We start from the raw sequence: 19,672 nt of genomic DNA, 5'->3' as shown, positions 1-19,672 counted from the left end.
GGCTGCCAACACTTCTTGGATGAAGTGCTGACAGCCAATCAGATCTCAGGATGAGATGTGTGGTTAGGCTCCGCCCACATATATATATGCTTTTAAATGCTATTTTCTCAGGAAATACTGAACAGATTTACACCAGACCTGCAAAAGGCACTTCCTTGACCTTATGGCTACCTCTCTGCCAAATTTCAAGTAATTCTGTTCAGCCGTTCGGGCTGTAGCCGTGTCTAAAGGTCCTATGGAAAAATGCATGGGGAAAACGCGTTTTGGGACCCCCCTTTTTTCTCGGCCCCTGCTTGACGAATCCCCCCGAGACTTTCAGGGTAGGAGCGGAGCGTAGCGCCCCACCTATTTTGAAAATTTCGCGAGGATTCGTCGACCGGCGCCAAAGTTATTCCAAATAGAATGTTGCGGATTTCCTATGGAAACAGGGTCCTAACTATATCTACCTACTGGCGACCGCCAGTAGGTAATATATATATATATATATATATATATATATATATATATATATATATATATATATATATATTCAATGAAAAAAACATAGGTTTCAGGGGCGTTATAGTTAGCTGGACATTACACTCATACAAAACCCTAGAAATTCCCCCGTTATAGTTAGTTCAGCTAACTATAACTCGCGCGCCCGCAATGCACTGCTGATGACAGCACATATTACATCACTCATGACATGGTCAGTGACATCACTCATGACATCACTCATGACATCTCAAATGACATCACTGATGACATGCGCGATTGCTATGTGACCGGTACGCGAATGGGGTCCATTTACAACAACATTCTGCGTTTTAATATGCAAGGCATCTATAGGAGAGATGGTGTACATTTTACTGATGAGGGTAACAGAGTCTTCCTCAACAACTTTAGACTCTGTATAGGTACTTACTTATAAGTAGCAAAATCTCTCAATGAACACAGCAGCTCTTTTTAGAGCCACTCAAGATCGAAACACATAAGCTAGATGTTTATCTGCTTGGAGTGGCACACCCAACGTGTTAGAAATCGCGCACCCTACGCAAGAGGAATTGTGCACCCAACACGTACACACCAGGGACTGCAATTGGAATCATGCACCCAATGCTATAGGAGTCATGCACCCAACACGTGCACACCAGGGGTCCGCGCTGAGCGCCGCGTTGGATGCTACCGTAAAAAAAAAATAGCACCTATCACTAATTTCTATTATCCCCGGGGACCCCATCCCCGGGGCTTATAAAATACATTGTGGACCGTGGGGGGAGCCCCAACGCCCCCACGGTCCCAGCCGGCTCCCCGCGTCCTTCAGGAGCCGGCATTGCTTTTCCACATGGGGAGCTGCTAACATGCAGCTCCCCGTGTGGAAAAGCAATATGGTTTGGATTTTGAAAGAGAGAGCAGGTTTCACAATAAATGTCATAATTTTGGATCCGTCACAATCATTCAAAGGAACACATTATCGTGGTGATAGACTAAGCAACTGCCAAAAGTGCAAGATACCTTGAATACCAAGAGGGTCATTAGTCCGCCCGCCATCCTGTTGGATAATGGGACCGCCCGCCATCGGTGCGGGGGTCCCGTTGCAGACATTAGGATGCCCCCGCCACACTGGCAGGCGCATCCTGCATCCCTGACATTGCGGCTGGTGGTGCTCTCAGCACAGCCCGCCACAACGCCAGGAAGGCATGTCGTGCACTTCCATGCACAACGTGGCAGGCACCGCGCGGTGCCTGCCATGTTGTGTATGGAACTGCATGTGCACCCCACCCCCCAGAATCCCTGGGGTCCCGCTACGGGCCACCAATGGCATAAACCGCCTACCTTTCCATGGTGGGAAAGGCACATCCCCACATTTATTCTAATATGGATGGCGGTGTCTCCCTGACACCGCCACCATGTTAGCTGCTTTTCTGCCCGGTCCACTCTGTGACCGGGCAGAAAACCGGCGGACGGTCTTTTTTGTCCGCCAGGGTCCCCCCAGCCATGGTAATGTGGCGGGGGGAATTTGGAAGTGGGCGGATCGCCAACGCCATACGGGCGGTGGCAATCTGCCCGCTATCCAAATGAGCCCCCAAGTCTCTCTCAGCCCATCTTCTCTTAGAATGATTCACCCATGTGATTCACAATTCAATACAGGTAGTGGTTGGTGATTTTTAAAAGTGACTGGAGTAGAATAAATACCTGCCCTGAATAGCACTAAGTGACCAAGCAAAGAGCTTGAGAATAACTACCTCCAGGATGGTTTGGGAAAAGCTTCTCCTACAATGTTTTGACAAAAATGCATTTTACAGCATAATTTCCACTTAAATTTGCTAAAAGAGCCACAGACCTTGAAGTAGCACTCAATGCTTTTCAAGTACTTTGAAGCACGCCAGATGCTACCCAGGAGTGTTGGAGTTTCAAATGATGAAAGTTGTGATTAAATTGTGGTAAATTGTTGCCTTTTTTAGCAAATTTCTTTATTAATTGTTTAGCGTCATAGGTGACCCAGGCATGTCAGAAAATGCAATTTAACAGTGTATATAATGTTCTCTTTATCTTCACCTCTGTGTTTCACCTCATACAAGTTTGCTATCTGCTGGCCAGACCTATTGTTTGCCATGTGAATAGAATGGGCTTTAAGTCACCCTCTTGCCCATGATTGAATGGCTTTGCTTTTTTATCACAGTCCTCACCTCTTGATTTGATGGTTGTCCTTCCTATTCTTGTGTTTTTGCCCTGCCCAGGAGTATTTCAGTCTCACAGTGATCTGATTGTTAAACTTGTAACCTTCCGCTCCTGATGCTGTTTGCATTCACGAAAGTACTTTTTTCTTTTCTATTGGGAACTCTACGGGGTGCATGTGTTTTCTTGCTTATCCCTGTGTGCTTTCTCCCTTCACTTTGTCTCCAGCTTCGCTTGGTCTCAGGTTGCTTCCCCCCTGCTACCCTAGCTCTTCACTGCTTCACCACCCCTCCAAAACAAATTCGGATTTTTAACCCTTTGTTCTCCACCCCTGCAGTTGTATTGCTACCCCACCCTTCTCACACTTCATATTTTTATAAGCTTTTTTTAAATTACATTTTCTAAACTATACCAAGTGCAGGCACTATTTCCTCTATGGAGGGCAGTCCTACATTTAGGCACGGAGGCCTCATTTACAAGAACTGGCGCATCACTTCTTTACGTCAGCGATGGATCAAAATGACTCGCGATTCGCAAAGTCATTTTTAAATGAAATAGAAGCACCATATTTACGGTATGGCGCACCATGGTGTAAAGATCAGGCCAAAAAAGATTACCCTGGCGCTGGCGTGATGTTGTAGCAGAAATTTACACATCAGGAGCAAAACCGACATAAGGCTACTTAGTGGCACTCAGAGTGTGGTTAACCACCCTGGCGTCACTTTTCAGTGTGTCAAAAAACACATTAAAATTACACTTTTTGAAACAAAAATTGGCACACAGAAAGCAGCCATGAGCAGGGAGAACATAGCAGCAGCCAGGGCAACAACCTCAACAACCCCAGCACCAGCCAGGATGTACAGACAGACTTCCAGGGGAAGAGGAGGTGCAAATTCAGTGAGAAGGAGAATGATATCTTGATCACTGAGGTGACAGAGCACCAAAATCAGCTCTTGGTCACCTCAAAATTGCCATTAGGAAAGAAGGAGACCATTTAGCAGTCCATAATGGTCAAGAACAACAACATCGGACAAGCCAAGAGGGCAGTCAATGGCAAGAAACGCTGGCACGACTATAAGTGCAGGACGAAGGAGAAACGGGCCAACAAACTGAAGTCAGCCATACAGAGGAAGCCCCGGCACCACAGGAGGTGCTGGATGCCTTGGAGAAGTGGGTGGTAGTTGTTGTCTCAGAGGGGTTTCTGGCAGGAATTCTGCTACAAGACAGTGGAGCCCATGAGGAACAACAAGACTCACATGGTAATCACAACCAGTGGCAATGTTGGGAAAAGGGTCATGTTGTGCAGTGCAGCTAGCTAGGTCACAGCACTCCACTGTGCTGTGTGCAGGGCAAAGGGCAGTCATCTTGGTCATGTGCCATTAAACAACACATAAATGTAAGTCACGCTTCCCAGTCACATGTGGCACAGCTGAGTCCAGCTCCCTCAGGTTTATCCCTTCTATGTGTGAAGTGCAGCACCAGTTCAGGTTCACATTTGTACACTGGCACCTGTAGTGGAATGTATAACATGAGTCTCCAGAACTACAAGTCCCACAATACAAACCAAAAAACATGGTGCCTCATTTACAAGGTGTTCCTTCCTACACAAATACAATCCTGCCAACAATGCAGACACCCTTACACCATGGTGCAAGGGTGCCTGTGTTGCAACTAGACGGCATTTCATGAGCCGGCTCAAAGGACTGGCATGCACTGTATCTTGTAAATACAGTGCATTCCTGACCTTTCAATTTGGCATAGGGCAACGCAACAAAAAGACTTGCAGAGCTGCCCTACGCCGAATCATTGTAAATGAGGCACTCAATATTTTCAGCATTTTTTTACATATGTATTGCTGATGACATGAATGCAGACTTTTGAGGCAGACTTCTTGTTGACGAGATGTGGTTGAATGGATGTTTACTGGAACTGTGACATAAACGAAAAGACAAGTAATGGCTGCAAACCTTTATGGTCATGTTGAACCTTCACTGCATGTCGCTTGTTCCATCCCAGAACATGTCATTCAAGCAAAAAAATGTTTTGTTGCACAATCAGTGGTGTAGCGAAACTTGTGGGGGTCCCCCGGAAAAGTACATTGAGGGGCCCCCCACCCGACTCACTCAGGAGGTCTTAGGCGAGGGTACTGTGCTGAGGGGGGCCCCTGGAGCTCAGGGTCTTCAGCACTGCAGGGGCCTTTGTTACACCACTGTTCACAATGTGTGCGCGACTATGATTACCAGCCACTGTGGCTAGTCCGCTTCCCAGGGCACATTAGTCTGCACACATATATTGTGCAGAATGGTACAAACAAGTATTATCTGCACACCGCTGGGGGCGATACACTAATCTCCCCCAGATGTTAAGCAGGCCAAAGGTTTGCTCGACAATATTGAGTGTCTTGCTGAGTGCCTGGTTGTAGGCCTTCTCTGACTCTGTCTTTTGATGTGCATGTGGGATCATTACCCATAGCTGAAGCCCATCACCTTGATCAGTAGAGAGCGAAAAGAAAGGACAAGTGTAAATGGTTTTGCTCACTGTTACAGATACATTCAAGTCCTTGTATGCTTTGTGCAGTGAAATTGTCAAGCACATTTCGTACTGATTTTCACATTATGTGTTACACAGGTGGTCATAGGTTTACACATCTCTCCAATTACTCTATGTAATAGAAAACGGTGAGCATGGGTTGATACATTGTACACTTCTACATCCTGACTGTCATGTTGATCCTGAGGCTTTCTGTTATGGCCATTTGGAGATGCTCCTGACCACTCTATGCTATGTGCTCACACTACATGTGTGAAGTGACATATACAGGATCAGATATTCAGCAAGTTAATGCTCCCTAGGTAGGTAGTGACATAGTAGACATGCCTTACACTGACACATCCATATGTCCATGGTAAACCACAGATGTCGTGGTAGGCTACATGACATTGGCACAGGCATTTAAGAGTAGATTATTAGCCAGTGCAGTAGATTAATAGGTGCATGTCAAAGTGGCACAACGTTGTCTATCGGATGATTGCCTTTGTTTCCACTATATGCACATGACAAATGGACCCTGATAATCTTAGAGTGACATTCTGCAGTGCAGCAAGGCACCTTTCTGCGCTGCACTACATAACTGAGAAAGGGCAGTAGTGCACAATAATGATGCCATACAGCACATTTTAGGTCATTCCGCCTACACTTGCACACAAGTTGCCAACATGTGTAGTACAGCCATGAGGTTTACCTGTGGAGGGTTGTTGGTAGATCTGACAGTTTTTGCCTGGAGCCTTGCTGGAATCAAGTGTAGCAGCTGTACAATGGGCTCCCTTCTAAGCCAGTAATAGGGGATTACCTCATCCTCCTTAAAACTAATTAGGGAAGTATGCTTCTGACAGATGCGCTCCGTTCTCTTGCATTGCTGGCAGGGTTGGTGGGTTGTGATCATCCCCTTGCAACTCTAAGCTGCACAATTAGCACCTCCATGGCCTAGTTGAGCTTGCCAAACTGTTTTGTGTGGCTTTTCTTTATGTACCAGAGCCCATGTGTCATTTCCTATGCCTGGCTTACCGACGCGCAGAGAATTTGATACATTTCATGCCACTTGCCAACGATTCGTCACTTTCGGCAAAACTCATAAGTATCACTGCATTTGCTTTACATTGTAAATAACGACAGAACGTCTACCTTGCATATATTAATGCTTACGCAATGCAGCTGGTTCAGGCACAGGAACATTTCGACCCCGGACTCCTAAAAGTGATGCATCAGCCTAGATGCGTCACCTTGTAATCGTCGATTACTGATTGCACCGCCATAGCGTCAAAAATGTTGATGAATTGGCAGCAGAAGCTTCTTGTAAATAAGCCCAGCAGTCTTTATAACCAAATACCTGGGCTACCTGTTTGCACTCTACTCACTATCATTTTAGCATTTGAAATGCAAACACACAGGAGAGCAGACACAACATGATTTCTGCCCTACCTACACCTGTGCTTGTCTGATGATCCGAACTGTTACTGCAGACCCATTGGATATCTACAATTTGTGATTTTTGCTGCAGTCATGAGTCAAGAGTTGGGGTCTGTGTTGTAGTTGAATATGCACATATTCATACACTCATTGTAATGGGGACACACGAGTCACCCAATCAAATGGCTGCTAAAATGAATTGCCTTGGAATCCAAGTTCTTAAAATGACTTACCATGACTTACTCCAATCTCCTTGTCTAGGAATACCAAACCTTTTAGTAGTAAAAAACAACAACTATGTTTTGCTCATGTGGGAGTCTGAAAGGGGCACTCATAATTAAACCTAAAAACCTACATGGAGGTTTTTACTGAATGATATGACACGTATTTCTGTAAATTTGCAAACTTACTTCTCAGGTTGTAAACACTTTAAGGCACCACAGTCATACCTCCACATTTAATGCAATGCATAATAGGAAAAGATGTTCTTTATACAAATTAGTGATTTCAGGTCTAATAAAATATGAATATTCCTCAGAATTTCACATGGCTGTCATTGAATAGGATAAATAATTTCAAACGTCCTTGTTCATAAATTGCCAAAATTAATTTAGTAAATTTGTGCATGGATAATATTAATGGGCTATTAAAAAGATAGCAGTTCCTCGCAGGTCAGTAATGCATTAAGCCAGCTTCTCTTTTTTTGGACGTGAATGTCATTTCACAAGAAGCACTCAAGCGACTACGGACGTGCAGATTTAAATCCAAGATAATGCATACATAATTGGATTCATGCCAATTAAATGGCAAGAATGGTAAAAACTAAATGTCATATTTCCAATAAATAATGTTCGTCTTTTAGAGTGGATATTATAGATAGCTTTAAAGTCGTCACGACAAGGATAAAACTTGAAATGGAACAAAACCTTTATCTAAAGCAGTTAATTCGACGGCACTTTTGAAAACTCTAGTATACTCTTTTATTTATGTATTTTAAATGTAAAAGAAATTCCACATACCTATCAAACGGAGAAGCAGGAATAAAACCCCCAAAGCGTAGGACTTGAGTTCGGGGCTCACTGCCCTGCACAAGAACAAAAAAAAGAGAGAAATGGATTCCAATGGCACTGCTTATTCAACATGCCCTTCATCAATACCTTATTGTAAATCAAAATAGCACTGTCAGCTCTTATGTAAATCCTTAATCGCCTTCCCCTTTCTGCAGAATGGAACACAATTGCTAATTTTTATGAATTCTACCTTCAGAAGCGTTCCTTAACTGTTAAGAACATTAGCAAAGCACGTCACTGTAAGACCTAGTCCACTCCTCCGACATGTCATCACTTATTGCACATTCCTTAAGAAACTTCCGCTCTAGTTGACAGAACACTCTAGTGACTCAAGTCAAATATGCCTTGAGTTAAATGTCTGAATCAAAATGCTTTGTTGCCAGGAAACATTTGCTACCATGTCTCACAAGCACGGCAGCAATGGTGGCATGGTGTGATGTATGTAACATGTCGACAGAGCATGTTTCAAAGAAGATGTGTTCCTGGTCTCTGAGTTAGAATATATGTATTCAATGCGAAAACTGTCTGGGTAATTGCTATCTGGCTCTATGAATGGAAGTAACCTATATTTATCTAAACATGTTGTGAAAACACCCATCTTTTTATTCTGGTTGAGTAGTGAACTATAGTTTTCTGGAGATTTTAAGTTATATCCTATTGGAATAGAAAGTGCCTTTAGGTAACAGAATGACAATCCTTACCTGGTTCAAAAATCTTATGTTGCTTTAAATTATGATGTTAGAAATAATTCTATAAAATCACAAACTGACAGATGACCTCACATATTGCAAGTTTCTATGATCACTAAATATTCCAAAATGTATAATTTGCAAGAAGTCTTCCTATATTAGAGAAATGAGACTTAAAATGTTTTTTTTTTTATCAATTAAAATGTACAAAATCCTAAATGTTGCTTACCAGTTAGAATGAAGACATCAATAGCGAGTGGGTGCCATCTTGTTGTTTTCCAGCTTGTTTGGTTTAATTTCCTGACCTCGTGTCAACAATCCTTCAAAAAAGTACAATAAGAAGTACCAAAAGAAACTAGTCTTTGAACGAGGTCCTTTCAGCCATTAGCTTTCATGCACTTTTTATTGTTTGCCTTTACTTGGATGAATTGTCAATCAAACTCATGGCATTTTGTGGATGGCAGCATTGTCAATTTTGAGTTTCCATGAGGTTTTGGTGATGAATCAAGGAGTCCTTTTGTTTGACAGCTGTTGTATGTTCTTTGATGTGCTGACACTACAACTTTTTTTTATAGCTGATTCTTGGCTTTTTTTTTTACTGTGGAAGTGTATGCTCTTTGGATGCCCAAGCCTGTCATAAAGACATCTTGCAATTCATTAATTGCCCTTGCTCATTCGTTTGTTTTACTTTGCCACCATGATAACATGTTGCTGGATTTATGGCTTTCTCTGTTTGCACGCTAAAGATGTGTGCCCACACTTTTTAATGATGCAATGAAAATACTGTCTGTAAGCCCACAGTATCTATTATGCTATATATTGTTGTTTACCACTTAAAAAGCAAGCTTCATCGCCTAACTTCTTCTCATACCACTCTTCTTATAGAACAAGAGCCACACTCTGCAATTGTTGAGCAAAGGGATACTTCTTCCAGCTGCTGCCGTACCCCATGATTTTTCTCAAGCTTTTTCATTATGGGATTTTCTTTCAAGGATTAAACTATCTTTGTGCTTTCAAACTGGGTCCAGGTTTCCAAGTTGGTAAACAACGTTTACCCCGCAACTTTTTTCCAGCTTGGAATCACAACGAGGTCGTTACAACGACCGCGTTGTGATTCCGCATACCATTGCTCCGCAAGTCGGAAGAACGACTTGCGGAGGGGGGGGAGGTGTTGGATTTAAAATCCAACACCTTCCCTAGTGTCTGCACACACTGGAGTTGGAATAGTAAATTATACTATTCCATCATCCAGCGCCCCCCCCCTCCGCAAGTCGTTGTTCCGACTTGCGGAGTAATGGTATGCGGAATCACAACGTGGTCGTTGTAACGACCGCATTGTGATTCCAAGCGGGGAAAAAGACGGCGGAATAACGTCTTAGATTTAAGTTGGTAAACAACGTTTACCCCGCAACTTTTTCCCCGCTTGGAATCACAACGCGGTCGTTACAACGACCGCGTTGTGATTCCGCATACCATTACTCCGCATGTCGGAAGAAAGACTTGCGGAGGGGGGGGAGGTGTTGGATTTAAAATCCAACACCTTCCCTAGTGTCCGCACACACTGGAGTTGGAATAGTAAATTATACTATTCCAACATGCAGTGCCCCCCCTCCGAAGGTCGTTGTTACGACTTGCGGAGTAATGGTATGCGGAATCACAACGCGGTCGTTGTAATGACCGCGTTGTGATTCCAAGCAGGGAAAAAGATGGCGGAATAACGTCGTACATTCTTCCAAGTTTCTAAAATGCCACAAGTGAATTCAGTAAAGAATGCTTGAAGTTATGAAAAAGATCTAGGAAGGAGAAGGGACTGTGGTTATGAAAGCAAGATATATAACTCTCAGGTTAATAATGCTGGATCTCTCAGATCGTTCTTTGGTAGAAGAATTAGTGCATACCACATTTTAATAAGAAACTGCTCTCGAAGATACAACCCCAAAGGGTGAAGTCACAACACTAGATTATTGAATTGATATAAGGGAGTAATCTCCATCCTCCCACTCACAACACTTCAGCATTAAACAGTACATCAGACTTTATACTGTGTAAGGGGAACCCAGGCACTGATGCAGATAGGGATGAAACTTGAACAGCCTTCTGATCCCCAATGAAAGGCATCAGTCCAAGCAACACGAATGCACTGAATCCTAAAAGCTCTCCAGGCACAAGGATCTCTAACTCTCATAAGGATGAGGAACATTGTACAGGAGCTATCTTTCACTCCATTATTTTTCCTTATGTCACTGGCTGAGATGAGGTTAGAGTTTGACGATCTCACTCACAGCCACTGAAAAGATCGGAAATGGTGAAAGCAGAGAGGTGTCTAACTCCACCTTTTCTCATATTGCAACTAGCTATGTGTAGACTAGAAAAGCTGTTCCCATCCCATGCTGTGAGAAAATAGGTTGAAAGGTTGTTCCATTGTTATGGTAGGCGTTGTCTTGCTCCATAACACACAAATGTCATAAATTCCAAAAATGAAACTGAAAGGTCCTTACAGTGTGTGTAATCACTCACTGAACACAGAGTTCTTTTCTGCAAGCTCCTTCAGTTCTTGATCACAGACTCTTGCAAAATAGGGACACTCTTCAGTTTAAGCTTGAAAGTATCTGCATTGATCTTATTTGTTTTGATATAATTTCCATAGAACTGGACATACAGCTATCTGCTTGGGAATGTCATCTGCTTTCACTTCTGACCAGGTCTTTCATCATGTGAACATCATCTGTGTGTTCATTGGTGAGTTCCATAAAAAAAATTTTAAATCCAACCTTTATACTAATAATTGTATTGGTCAAACACTCATAACCCTCACATGGCAATGTGCTCATCCATCCACTTGAGATAAAGGGGTAAGGAGTATTCGGTGGTGGAATCAAGACTACAAAGTCTTGGTATTTGGCAATCCGACATTCAGCAGTTCCAACCATGAGCTTCTGGGAAATCTTTGGGCAGTGGCACTTATTATTTCACAAATTATGCATTGAATGTTTCACCAATAAGCTTTGGACCTGAATATCATTATGGACTGGAATAGCTCCACACTCTTCTTCAATTGAAATGTATGCAACAGAATTTGCCAACTTTAAGTTGCCAATGTTTTTGGTTTTTGTGGAGAGACAGCATTTAGGAATGCTTTAGCAGGACTTTAAAGGGAAGCCATTAGCCCTAATTAGTGGGATTTATAGAGACGAAAGCATCCAATGGGAATCTAAATTACTCTTTATGAGGACTTCATAAGACAATCATTTCCCCTGATTAACACAATTTAAAGTCTTTGTACTGTTGTGAGGTGGGTGGATTGACTGCAGACATTTCTAAGTTAACACAAGATTGACTGCCATGTTGCTGCTGTTGCACATGTTACTACATGACTTTCCTTGCTGTTTTCTGTGAAATCCTTTTGGAGGCTGTTGCGGCTTATTACGCATACACTCTGTTGGATTAAGATGGCTGGCTCACTGTACACTTCTGTGCCGAGATTTTTTAGCAAAATATTTTTTTTTTTGCCTAGCCCCTATTTACAATTTGTTTTCTTTTTTTAAAAATTCAACAAATTCTAGAAGCTCTTGAACTCTGCTCTCACTTGTTGAACTCTGTGTTCGTCCTATGTCAACATCCAATGGACTTACCAGGGGAGGGTATAGTGAGGTTGGTGGATTGACTGCAGACATTGCTAAGTTTGCACAAGATTGGCTGCCATGTTGCTGCTGTTGCACATGTTACTACATGACTTTGTTTTCACTAAGACTCTGCTTGTGCCTGTTCACATGAGAACCGTCTGCTTTTTGCCTTCCTTGCTGTTCTCTGTGGTTTTCGTCTGCACATGATGTACAAGGTCAAAAAACAATGTCCCTAGTTCTGCTCTGGTCAGCCCCCACACTTATACATAACAGAAAACACAGCTGCACTGCTGAAAATCGAGTGTTTTTAATAGTGCGTTAGAAACACTTGGAGAAAAACCTTTCCAGAGAGAAGAGCTGTGCTTGTGCGGAGATGTAAACCTTTGCATCTAGACTTGGAGGTATGGGGTCCCCCTGACAAAGCCCAGAGGTCTTTCTTTTTTTTATAATAAACTAGTTCCTAGCATGGGGAGGGTGGCAAGGCACAGTAGGCCGTTTTCCACTAGCTTTATAAAATGATATCCCCGTTCATATTCTATGGAATTGTAACAATGCTGACTATATTGTGTTTATGCATTATGCTGATAGTACTGGCATGTGTACTGCATTTTAGAGCACGTTAGCTAAAATAAACATTTTAAACTATACCGTGTCTCTGATTACTCATGTTGTGGACAAATATGAGTGAGTGAGGGAAAGAGTGTTCTTGTACCCGCGATTCCTGAGAGAGTCAGAGTGACATGTTCTTGGTTGTCTAATCATTGGTAGCTTTGCTGTAGTACGGAGAACGAATGAGACACTATAGCTAGTCGGATTGGGATTTTGGGCACTAAGGTGGGTAGTTGGTACACCACTATACATCGAGGTCCTGGTTTCCTGTGCATAGTTCTGTATATGTGTAGAATCCCTGCAACATGGCGCACCCAACATTTGGTCTGGTTCTTATCTGCGAGACGCTTGAGTAGTGCTTGTCCACAATACCCTCACTTCTGTTTCCGTAAACAGCTGTGACGGTGTAGCCTCCTATATTGATGTTTTTATAGGTTCTTTCAAGCTTGATATTATTAAAAGGTGTTTTCTCTTAATTGTTAACCCTTTAATGTGCTGCCACGCATTAGATTGTTATATGTCCTTTGTCTTCAAGGCTGATACAGATATTGCAGCACATAGCTGTGGAGCACTCTGTCAATATTTGACTGCATATGGAGTGCCAGACGCGGGTGTCGATCTTATCTGTGGTGGAAGCTGATCCAACTCAACACTCTGAAGTCCATTATTCTTGGGTCACTTTTCTGGCAGTGGATGGAGACGATAATTTGTTCCATCAATACACTGCCACGGCCCTTTCTCATGTTTATCGACCCTATAGAAATCTTGAAGTTCCGCTCACGGCATGGCAACACCAGATTTGATTCAATGGTGCCCTCCCACACCCAGTGACTCCGATCCGTTTAGGCCCTTTATCTATTGATGGGGCCACTTGGCCCGTTTTGGCTGGGTATACCCCCACCCACGTTATATGACAGTTCGAGTGGAGGAACTCCACCTGATGCACACCTCTTTGGTACGGGTGCATAGAGTTGTTGTACGACACGTCATGCGCAACGTTCAGGTGGGACCACCTGGAGTTGCTGCACAACCAGCTGGGCCTGGCAGTGTGACTATCGGTTCCGTCATGGTTAATTAGGTAATGGGCAAGCCTCCTCAGAATAAGGATGATTTACCTTATTGGCTTGCTGAGAAATTTGACCAGCTGGAGGCGGTATTTCCGAATACTTCTCCTGTGGAGAAACACAGGATTTTGACTATTGGTTTGCAGAAAGAGTTAATTCCCGAGTTAACTGATTGTAACAATTGGGGTAAGGTGTTCGCAGCAGTAGATGCGAAGTGTTTCGGCACTCCCTTAATGACTGTACTCCCCTCCGTGATTAAGCGTGTTCAAGATGAGCACGTCCTGAAGCAGCTGTTGAGTTGGGGATGAGGTTGGTGGGGTGTTCGACGTAGTTGCTGATCTCATCCTTGCAAGCATTAAGGGGGATGCAGCGAACTTCCAGGTAGCTAATGCTTTGGCTCTCGTCCCAGAAGTAGAGAAGCCACAGGAATTGCCAAATATTATTGCACAGGCTTATAAAACCAATGGCCGCAATAGTTTGGGGGTTAAGCCTTTTGCTAAAGTACCACCTCAAACGCAAACACAACAGAAGTCTCAGTCTGATAAAGACAAGCGTCCAATCTTTTCTAAAAAGTATTGGAGAACTAAGAAACAGGGAAAGCAACAACAGAAACAAGGGTCGCGTGCTGCGTCATCGATATCCGAGTCTTCTGAGCGCACTTATGGAGTGGAGTGGTGTGGCTCACTGGTTAGAGGCAGCAGACCCGGAAGCAGAGGACGGCCCGGGACCAGGAGTCAATTCCCGACGCGGCAGGGTCGTGGACCAGGGCCAGCGGACTCGATAATTCTCGCCTCGGTGCCTACTCTAACCAGGGATCACACTCGGCAACTCTGGGCATTAGCTTGCCTCATCTCCACAACGGCCCCCCACATTCGCTGGGGATGCCTGGTTTCACCTTGGAGATACCCAGGAGGGACCATCTCACAGGGATAGCCAGGACGGGTTCCCCAGCGGTCTACAGCGCCACGACGCCTTAGGGCAGCAGTGCGCTTTACAAGACACATTACATTACATTACATTACTTATGATTTGCGCGACTGTGCGAGAATTAGGTCTCCTGACAGGTTTCAGGTTCCTGATCAGCGTTCTCCTCATTACTTGCAGGAAACATCAGGCCCACATGCCAGTGGAGGGGAAGGACAGGATCGCGGCAGAGGTCGGGGTGCAGCACAAGTACGTGAGCAGCCTCGGCAGACTAAAGGAAAGGTAAAACAAGATGAATTTCCTTGTCAGTGCCCTCAGTTTCAGAAAAAGAATTTGAGGCTTTAACAGCCAGATATGCCACAGACGGTGACAACCCGGCTCCTGAATTTAACATGGGCTGTGACTAAGTGTGCCAGGTATGCCCAGACGTGGGTCCTGGGCTCACTGTGCCACTGGAATCAAGCTATCTTGGCTGAAGAGGGGTGAAACCCCGAAACCGGTCCTAGGATGCTTGTATCCAGTCCAGGGAGGACCTGGCTTGGCAGTTCAGGCTGGACTGTTCCCATGAGGCACAGGGTCAAGACTGATTTGCATATGGCCAGGTCTAAACTGGGGTGGCATGGTGAGCAAAAGAATGATGGATTCAACCCACATCGTTTGACTGGGGGTGAATGTTTAGATTTATTCTGCATTCCGTCCATCAATTGTGTGTCTTTTGCTTTCTCGCCCTAAGTGCACCAGGTATGCCCAGACGCAGGTCCTGGGCTCACTGTGCCACTGGAATCAAGCTATCCTGGCTGAAGAGGGGTGAAACCCCGAAACCGGTCCTAGGATGCTTGTTTCCGGTCCAGGGAGGACCTGGCTTGGCACTGGCAGTTCAGGCTGGACTGTTCCCATGAGGCACAGGGTCAGGACTGATTTGCATATGAAGAAAAACCAAAGGGGATGCTTTCTCGCCCTAAGTGCGTCAGGTATGCCCAGACGTGGGTCCTGCGCTCACTGTGCCACTGGAATCAAGCTATCCTGGCTGAAGAGGGGTGAAACCCCGAAACCGGTCCTAGGATGCTTGTTTCCGGTCCAGGGAGGACCTGGCTTGGCAGTTCAGGCTGGACTGTTCCCATGAGGCACAGGGTCAAGACTGATTTGCATATGGCCAGGTCTAAACTGGGGTGGCATGGTGAGCAAAAGAATGATGGATTTAACCCAGATCACTTGACTGGGGGTGAATGTTTAGATTTGTCTCTGCACTCGTCTTCTCATATCATGAAACAAGACCAGACTCTTGTTAACATTTCCGCCTTTACAGTCGCTGATGGCATCGTCTGGGATGCTGTTGATTTCCAAATCTATGGTCCAACGGAGATAATCAATGTACTGAATGTACTTTGTGTTTTAATGGGAGATGTTGTGAAACAGAACATACGTTCAGATGATTGGGATGTCCAGGCAAAACAATCTTTGTTTTCAGATTTAAAATAGTATGCTGCCTTTGATGCTGAAGATTTATATTTAAATACTGCTAATTATGCTGATTTGTATTGTTACCAACATTATGGACACCATTACCTGCATAAAGCTAATACATTTAGAAATGTTTTTAATTACACAGTGGGAACATTGCCCAGCACCATTGGAAGGAAGCTCAAAAACTCTGTTAAAGAAATTTACATATTTTACAGATTTTGATAGGTCCAAACCAGAATCCTATTATTTTATATGGAATACTTCATCTACCCCCAAGGTAATGTTGACCCACACAAAACTATTGTATTCCAATTTGTTCATTAATAAATTGACAGTCGGTGGCTCTGATTTAAAATCTGTTTGGGGCTCTAGGTCCCGGCAGCTTCGAGGCACTGAAGCTTTATGTCGCGGGTGCCTCATCCCAACGCAAATTCTATTTTTAAATGATACCATTTACCAGACTACTTGCTTTGGTTTGGCAACTGCACAACAAATCAATGCCCCTGCAGTTCCTGCTCTGGCTGCATATCAGGGCTGGAGCATGCATACAAATTATTCCATTGAGGACCTGCATGCTTTATTTCAAAATTATACATTTAATGTCTCTAGTTTAGATCCTGCAGGCTGGTTAGTCTGGCAGACGTCTTCTGATGCCTGCCAATTACGTTTCCACAACACAGTCCCTGGTTACATACAGGATAGACCTAATCCTCGTTTTGCTAATACGTATTCGGTTACCAGCTATTCTGTTGGTAAATTATGCCAAAATCGGTTACAGGTAGGCCTGGGCGGTAAATTACGTTCCGCTCGCAGAATTTGCGGAATTTGGGTAATTTAGCGTTCCGCGGAGAACGCGGAATTGCCCAAAATTCTGCGTTCCGCGACTTCACAGAATTGTTTGCTTGTTCGCGTTCTCAAAATGCGTGTTCGTGAAATATTTCCCGCCCGAGCACACAAACTGCATTCGCGAACAGGAAAAAAGCATCGCGAACAAGCAATTCCCCATGTTCGCGGAATTTCTGCATGCTTGGGGAGTTTTTTTACCATTTCACAGAGCTTTGCGTAGCGCGACTAAGCAATTTCCGCCCACCCCTAGTTACAGCACTCAACACTATCGTCCGTGAAACAACATTTATCGTTGTTATCCAATAACATTGATTTGGCCAACTTTATCAAGGGACCTCCTGGTCCTAGAACAAAAAGATTTATTTTCGCAGCTTACAATGAAATATGGAAGCTTTCACAAATTGAAGCAGTGTCACGATTAAGGGAAATAGATCAGGCAAATCTAGAAAAGTTACTTGCTGTTGTTGACAATAGTATTAACACACTGTCTTCCCGCATTTACACATTAGATAATATTGTTTCATCTGTTGTTGATATTGTACAGGATGATGTGTCTGTGTTATATCATGGTCAAAATCAATTGCTTTCTGTAATGCAGTTTGCTTGGACTTTACAGACTCTTAAAATGGGGAAGGTACCATGGGATTATTTAAACGCATCTGCCTTGTTTTCACCATTTAATTTGACAGACAAACAGCAGTTTATGTCCATGAAAGATGCAACGGGCACTCTTCTACATATAGAAAAGATAGAGCCTTAACCATTCTCCATGGCTGAAACTGACTCTGCTGTCTGGCTCATACACAGTGTTATCACTTTACCATTCTCATTGTTTAAATTTAGCTCCTGCATGAAGCATTACCCGCTAGGCCGCTATGAACCCTTAGGAAACATGTTTCTGCATGAAGTGTGGTCCTTGCCTTTCACATACAGATGCCTGAGGGATGAAAAGGAGGTATATCTTACAGGGGAATCCTGTGATTCTACAGTAGGTCGTTCCCTTGTTTGTACAAACATACAATTACACAGGGCCTGCAGTGTTACCGTTCCGAACCTTGCATGTGTTTTAAAAGGTATTGCAGTTCCAACTATATAAAACCCACTTTCTTGCTGCTTGCTAACGGTAGCTATCTTCTTTTAAATAACCAAGATTGTTGCAGTTTGCTGGCTGGCATATTGTACTTTGTGACAGTTTCACAGCATGTAGTTTGCTGTAAAAATGTGCGTTTTCCGCCCCCGCATGGAAAGCTCGATAACTCGATTTGGCCTTCCATACCAACTTTAAAAGCAGACGTCAATAAGTCGAGAAGAATAAGAGCACTATTATTCCAACAGGAAGTCCCCCTTTCTTCTGCGCATGAGACCTTCGTGCTGCAGGTGGCTAGCACCAATTCTGAGATTCAGGCTCTTCTGAATACTAACCACCCACTGCATTTCGGTGAATTGATTCATCGCATTACCAGTGTGTCTGATACACACGGCCTGGCACATTTTTTTAAGGTTGTTGGCTCTGGCCTTGTGACCTCCTTTCAGATTATATTTAGTGTAATACCAGCATTTATTCATTCTATTTCTTTCCAGCGTTTTAGGTGGTTTAACGTTAATACTTGCCATAGCTGCTGGAATCCTGCTATTGATTTGCCTGCTATGCAATGGCTGCTCCTCTTGTGGTCCTGCACAGCCTGGGTCGGCTGGAAATGCTCCGTAGCTGTGTGCTTGAATGCTTTGGCACACTGCCCCTGGCTACACTTGGCGTAGCTTATGGATTGTCTTTCCGCTTTACGCACTAAACTTGCGTGCAACCCGTCTTCACATGTTACGATGTTCCTTTTCATGGGGCGTTGGATATCTGCCTCTCCAATAAGTCATGTTCGGACCCAGATTACGACTTGTTAATGGGTCCCTTAGTGGACCATGAGCAGGAATGTTCCGGAGTTGGCCTAATGGGGCATGCGGCTTCACTTGGCGTATTGGCACAATGGGATGTCTGTGCGGATGCGCAATATCTCCTACAATACAGCTGCATTGAATATCAAGCAAGTCGTCCTGCGATGCTCTTGGACACACCCTATTGTGGGGAACATGAATGCTCATTCAGCTTGCTGAATTGGATGGGATCACTTTTTGCTATACATACACACACACACGCACACACGCACACATATATGTGTATATAGCGCATAATATATAAACAACATATATAGGCTTCTTGACTTCTTGTTTTAGACAGCTAGGTAATATAACAAGTCAAAGTTTCATCAGAGGGTTCCTACATTGAATAAATCAATTTTAAATTGGTTGTCACTTTTCCATCTAGAGGTACAGTCATATTTTACCAACACCGCTGCATTTGCTTGTGTGATTTTGAATCCAACAATCTTACCGTATAAGAATGATAACCGAAGGGGTCTGGGCCATTGCTCCAATCATGCTGCAAACACACATCACACACAGGAATGTAAGGAAGGCTTCTTGGCAACCAGGACTTGGGCATTTTCCAGGCACCACTGTAGTATTTCCAGTAGGAACACCACTGACGCATGCACAGTCAGCATGGCTCTGCAAGAAAGACCAATTACAATGGTTATAAAATAATTTGATTACTTTTTCATCATTCTAAGCAGCATATCAACAGCATTTACCAAATCACAATAAGGCATTCTGTGGTGCTTTAATAACTAACTCCTCCTAATTTACCCAATTAATTCTATTTAATTTCATATTAATATTTTCTACAAGAGATTGAGTTGAGATAA

At 43.7% G+C, this 19,672-nt stretch overlaps 1 protein-coding gene and 1 long non-coding RNA gene across 3 annotated transcripts in view; one reads left to right on the top strand and one right to left on the bottom strand.

Moving 5' to 3' along the window:
* The window catches only part of SLCO3A1 (solute carrier organic anion transporter family member 3A1), an 856,588-nt gene that overhangs the window by 44,308 nt on the left and 792,608 nt on the right, over positions 1–19,672 (bottom strand). For both annotated transcript variants that reach the window (XM_085644489.1, XM_085644490.1), the window contains 2 exons: positions 19,300–19,475; positions 7,647–7,711 (listed from right to left, as the gene is read on the bottom strand). In XM_085644489.1, coding sequence (XP_085500615.1) covers positions 7,647–7,711; positions 19,300–19,475 — 241 coding nt within the window. The remainder of the gene's footprint in view (positions 1–7,646; positions 7,712–19,299; positions 19,476–19,672) is intronic.
* The window catches only part of LOC146860569 (uncharacterized), a 103,823-nt gene that overhangs the window by 25,103 nt on the left and 59,048 nt on the right, over positions 1–19,672 (top strand). The gene's annotated exons all lie outside the window — the stretch shown is intronic.

Source organism: Triturus cristatus, chromosome 3_1 (assembly GCF_964204655.1).
Source record: "Triturus cristatus chromosome 3_1, aTriCri1.1, whole genome shotgun sequence".
Classification (NCBI taxonomy): Eukaryota; Metazoa; Chordata; class Amphibia; order Caudata; family Salamandridae; genus Triturus; species Triturus cristatus.
This window is presented reverse-complemented; position numbering and strand designations above follow the sequence as displayed.